This window comes from Monodon monoceros, unplaced genomic scaffold (assembly GCF_005190385.1).
Source record: "Monodon monoceros isolate NGI ecotype Baffin Bay Population unplaced genomic scaffold, NGI_Narwhal_1 Super_Scaffold_12, whole genome shotgun sequence".
Taxonomy (NCBI): domain Eukaryota; kingdom Metazoa; phylum Chordata; class Mammalia; order Artiodactyla; family Monodontidae; genus Monodon; species Monodon monoceros.
The window spans coordinates 101184165-101190164 of record NW_021703768.1 but is presented as its reverse complement, the minus strand read 5'-3'; the positions used below and the strand labels follow the sequence as shown (position 1 = coordinate 101190164).

The 6000-nt window shown below is 39.9% G+C and overlaps 1 protein-coding gene across 1 annotated transcript in view; it reads right to left on the bottom strand.

Annotated features, from left to right (window-relative positions):
- Positions 1 to 2963: 2963 nt before the first annotated feature.
- Positions 2964 to 6000, bottom strand: part of SNCAIP (synuclein alpha interacting protein) — a 150115-nt gene continuing 147078 nt past the window's right edge. Inside the window, exon 12 of the mRNA XM_029218951.1 lies at positions 2964 to 3556. Within this exon, the coding sequence (XP_029074784.1) occupies positions 3472 to 3556 (85 nt within the window). The 3' untranslated portion in view covers positions 2964 to 3471. The remainder of the gene's footprint in view (positions 3557 to 6000) is intronic.

Genomic DNA, 6000 nt, shown 5'->3' with positions numbered 1-6000 from the left:
GTCTCATTAGGAGACACAAATCAAGTGCTTGAAAAGTTATATAAAACTATGCAATAGTTAAAGAATAATGTGTTACCAGAGATAACACAGGACACAGATCAACAAATCAGAGTTATGGGCAATAGACAGCACGAAGTCCATTTTTATCTGGGGAAATGGTATCAACCCTGTTGTAATGAATTCCTTATTCGTACTTTGCTTTATCAACATTAAGCACATAGGAGGCTATTGAAGAAATAACATTTAACCCATTTTGTATCAAGGAGTCTTTCAGGGAATTATTTAAATATTTCTTTTATGGTCATTTCCTCCAGCCTGTACCTTTCAGTATGTGGCTTATGAATGTACACTTTGAGGGAAAAAAAAAACAACTTGTAAAAATTTGCTTCTTGAAGATACCTTTCAGAGTCTCATCCACACTCCTGACCCCATGATGTACATCTAGAACTTTCTTATTAGGGTTGAGGTCTTGATACTAATAATGGGAATTAAAACCATTCAAAGCGGTGAAGGTTTGGTATCTTGTTATCTTTTTTAAGAAACATTCTTAATTTGATGTGTTGAACTTTGGCAATACAAGTCCCTTTAGTGACATAAAAACAGCCAGACTTTAAAAGATGCTGACAGATGTTGTGATAGTTTTTTGTAGCGGAGCTGAGTTCCCTGCTCTGCTGCATGTAATTAGGCATGCAGATAGAGCTTCACTCGTTTTACTAGCCCGATGGGAGGGAGTGAGGGCCGGGACCCCAAAGCTGGGCTTACTAAAAGGAAACATACTCTTTCTGTAACATGTAAATGAGTCTTGATTTCTATAAAGAAGTAAGAGTTTGTGTTTTCATTTTTAAAATTCTGCCCAAAACTAAGTTTGTGGTAAGGAAAACATCATTTCTATTAATTTCAAGCACATATAATTCATCCATGTCATAAGGAACTTGGATGGTAAAGTTGTACATGTGTGATTTAAGAACCAGCAATTTTTTTTTTTTTTTTTTTTTTTTGTGGTACGCGGGCCTCTCACTGTTGTGACCTCTCCCATTGCGGAGCACAGGCTCCGGACGCGCAGGCTCAGCAGCCATGGCTCACGGGCGCAGCCGCTCCGCAGCATGTGGGATCTTCCTGGACCGGGGCTCGAACCCGTGTCCCCTACATCGGCAGGTGGACTCTCAACCACTGCGCCACAAGGGAAGCCCAGAACCAGCATTTTTAGTGTCCTAGCAACATCATTAAACATAGAATGCATTGTCATGTGGTCTGGCTCTTCTGAATCCGCTCGACTTCCCTATTTTACCTTTTTAAAAAATTCTTTGTTCTTCTGTGCTTAGTACTGTGGTATCTAAAATGATAGTGTCAATAAACAAATTGCGAGTTTTCTAGGTCAAGGCAGCATCTCTTTCTTTTAAACTCTTCACATTTTCTTTGCTGTGTTTAATTGGGAACTCTGTGTCTGGCTCATAAAATCCCTGCAGAATGCCCAGACCCCTTCAACTTTCAAGTTTAAAAACACAGCCTGTCGAAGAACAAAACTGGGGCCTCTGGGGGACAGAGAGAGCGCTCTCTGGGCCTCCGTTCTTTGCAGACCCCATTCTAGGGCTAAGTCCCAAAGGCTGGCTCACATGTGACTCCCGTGTAACTTCCTCCGCACCAAGCAGGAAACACAGGAATCCACATTTCACATATGCTTGCCATATATTCTCTAGTAGAATCTCAAACACTAGGACAGAGCAGTGAAATGTGAGGAGGCAATCAAAGAGGGCATAGGAAGCCAAGGGGCCACAATCAGAATAGGGCATCTCATTTGAGGAAAAGACAATGTGAGAAACGCAGAACCACACACGGCACTAGGCTCTGACGACAGGAACTCACAGGACCTGAGCGAGGACAGAGCAACGTGGCCGAAATTCATAGACATGTTGTTCTATAAATTGGAAGGAACCTACCTCCTAGATGTGTAGGTAAGCCAGGCTTCCCCTTTCCCAGATTTATCAAAGAGGCAGTGTCCCTTGCCTAAGACCAAAGAGTTGCCCAGGAGTAGAGCCAACACCACAACCCTCCCTTCCTGTGTGCTAGTCAATACACTAAGGAGATAGTGTAGTGCAGGACACACGGATAGTGTCGTGAGGATAATGAGAAAACTTGTACCAAAGCCAATTCTGCTATTGCTAGTGGTAGCACCTTGGACACAGGATTTACACTTTCTGAAGTTTAATTTTCTAATCTATACAATGGAAGTAATAATACCTACAAATAAGCATGGCTGGTACATAAAAGGCACTTTAATATTAGCTCCTTCGTCTATACGTCACTGCATCTCATCAAGCCTAAGTTTGTCAAATGATCCACCTATGCAAGATCGCCTCCTAATTCAGTACCTTGGCCTATTTTGTCCACCAGGATACAGAATGGCCCACGTTTGACTGCAGTAACATTGCTAGTAACTGTTAATAGCATACACTGCTCCCTCCTACTGATAAGAATACATTCTACTTTCAAACTAAAATTTGATGGGCCTCCTACAGGCCATGGCAACCCTTTGAAAATAAAACTCTTGAAGTTGCAACAGAAATATATGTTTACATGATAGGACAAAACCATCTGGAACTTACTCTTACATGGATTCAAAGAGCTGCATCAACAATAGAGCTGTTATGAACTCAGGCTCCACACTGTCTCCTAAAGGAATTAGACAGGCCTCGTCATGTGTTAGAGGCAGAAAAAAGTGACCCAGGAAAGGGGCTAAATCCTTAGCTGTCATTAGTATTTTCTCATGTCAACACTGCGATCTGAGAAGACAGAAGGAACTGACTGACTTTATATACTTGTCTGATCCTCTAGCACTTAGTGAAAACGAGAATGTTTTATTTGACCCCTATGGGAAAGCAGCTCAACTGGGCAGTTTGTTCCTGAAATAAAATATCAGCCGTCAAAATACTCTTAAAGCCCCTTAGAAATTAGAACATCACAGATTTATTAGAAGGTAAGTGCCCCAAGCTTATACGTGGCTGTTAACATTGTTTTATTTCCTTTACACAAAAAGTAGAAATGACAGAAAAAAACACTCTTAACAGAAAACAATAGCACTGACCTGGTCTCATTGAGAAGCTGAGCCCAAACTGCCCATGTTATGGGGAAAGGGAAGTTCAACCAACATCAGCAAACACCCATGCAGTTGATGAAATACAAAACGGTGACAGTGGCTTGGTGAATGTCCTGTGGGGAGGTTGAATCAATCTTAAAAAACATACATTTGCCCAACCATGCTTTTAAACAGCATCTCTTTAAAAACAAGTTATATATACAAATATCACCCAAAAATGTGTCTTATATACTCTAGTGCTATAAATTTAAGGCATCCCAATAGTCTATTCTTCTGCTGGTGAGGCACTGTTCTCATGATTCTATTTCCACAGAGGACAGTCCAGACATTTCCAATGGTATCCAAAGGGCAGCAATGAGAGATAATAAAAAAGTGATTTATAAGAAGAATTCTTTTGACTCTAGCTCAGCGACGTGCTTTATGCTGTAGGATTTCTTCATTTTTCTATTGATGTCATTATGCCTAAGCGGAAGAAAAACCATAGGCCAAAATTAGATAAAACTATGGTCAAGTTACAATACAACGCCACTAAACAGCTCACCAAAAATGGAAATTATCCTCACACAAACCACACTGAAGAGTACTTCATTCCAGTAATCAAATTATTCTCTTTTCATATAAACCACTCTTTAAACAATAAATAGTAATAACATACTTATTAATAAGTATGTTATTACTTAATAACATACTTTGTGGACACCTTTAAATTTGGCCCTGGAAGTAATTTCTCAATTATGCTGATTGGAATCCAGGCAAAATTCTACAGTCAAGTGAATTTTATCAGAGTCAAACAAAATAGGAAGCATAGTACTGCTGGTTGAGTGGAAACAAGAGATTTTTATATTTTATTCACTGGATTCACTGGTGACACCTTTTATTCTCCAGTAAGCTTGAGTGTTAGTCATGTAAAGGAAATGCTTTTTCTTTGGGTGTGTGATTACTGAGTAGTAGCATGTTGGATGACCACAAGTAGGTAAATCTATGGGAAAAAGAAGAACCTAGGGAAAAATAATGCTGTTTTCCCCTCTATACTTGATACCTCATAAGCCTATGGAAAGAAGTACCAGCTCAAGCTTGGGAACAGTTTTAGTTTTGCTTTTTAAGTGAATTTCCCTCTGGGTAGAAGCATTCATTTTCATGAGATATTAGTCCCATTCTGAGTATAAAATCTTCCAGGGAGGAGTTATCTTCTGAGTTTGAGCAAGGCTACATATTACTAAATTCCTTCTTGTTGCTATACCAGACAAAAACAAACTATTTCTGGGAATGGTACTCGCTCACATGAAGACACATTTGGATGAAGAACCCCAAGTGGCTTGGGGTTTTTATGGCCTCAGAATCGTACTTGCTTACAAAGACCATGTAGTCTACTAATTCTTACTTTTATTTATTCATCTGAATAGAACTTCAGAGAGTTGTTCATGGGCAAGGAAGGGAAGAGGGTGGAAGAAAAACCTGGTTGGTTAAAAAATGTTTTAGGAACTTCCAATTAAACACGATGGATTAATAAAAACATAGATTTATCATCTCTTTCTTACAAAACAACACTGAAATGAAAGTAAAGAAATAAAAAAGCATCAACCTAAATGAATAAAGGGAAATGAGAGAGGAGATGATAACACATGAAATGCCAATAATATTTCAGAAACAGAAGGATGGATCGATATGTGGAACTGACTTAGCAGAGCAGGCAGGAAAAGCAGAAATCTAAGCCTATAGTCAGGGAAGCCAGGAAACTGATGTGCACTGCATGACTCGGGAACTAGAAGTACCATGAATTTCTGAAAGTGACAGTGGGTGCTGTGTGAGTGCTGAAAATGGGAAGATTATTTGAAACTTTTTGGAAGTAGCAGTTCATACCTCAGATTACCTTCCTGACCCAGTGCAGCCAGGTGACTGTCCCTTTCCCAATGTGAAGAAAGACTGGAGGTTACAGTTTGCAAGGCATGGACCAGAGAGACTCTGATTTCAGCTAAAGGGGCTGGAAACCATGGGATTAAGTGAGAGTCCCTATAGAACACAATTATTAACACATCTCCTGCTAGTTTGACCTACAGATTCCTGGCAATCAGGTTAATAGGCCCTAGAAGGAGACTGGAGTTTCCTTATCTTGAGAAATCAACTGCCAAAAGAAAAGTCCTACAAATACTGACAATTAGTGAGTTTCCCAACAAAAGAGCCTAGTACTTAACCAGTCTGTGTGAAGAAACATCTACCAGTCTACAAGCCTCACCCATAAAGCCAGAGCTTCTAATTGCACTTTAGTGTCTTGTTTCTAAATATGAATGAGTCAGGGATCACCAGACTTTTGAGGGAAGTGCTACTATGACAGACAAAAACCAAAATAAACAGAGAAACAGAATTCAAAGTGAATAGAGGTAATATAGGGAGGTGATGAGAACTTCAAAAAATTGTAACAAGAAGAAAAGAAAAACCAGGGAAAATGTTTGCAATTCATATCACAAATGGTCAGTTTTTATAATGTGTAATATATAAAGAGCTGCTACAAATCAACAAGAGACCAGACTCTCAATAAAAATGTAGAAAGGATTAAAAATAGTACATTCAGGGCTTCCTTTGTGGCACAGTGGTTGAGAATCTGCCTGCCAATGCAGGAGACATGGGTTCGAGCCCTGGTCTGGGAAGATCCCACATGCCGCAGAGCAACTAGAGCCCGTGTACCACAACTACTGAGCCTGCGCGTCTGGAGCCTGTGCTCTGCAACAAGAGAGGCCACAATAGTGAGAGGCCCGTGCACTGTGATGAAGAGTGGCCCCTGCTCGCTGCAACTAGAGAAAGCCCTTGCACAGAAACGAAGACCCAACACAGCCAAAAATAAATAAATTAATTCATTAATTAAAAAAAAATTAGTACATTCATACAATGAAATAATATGTAGCTATGTA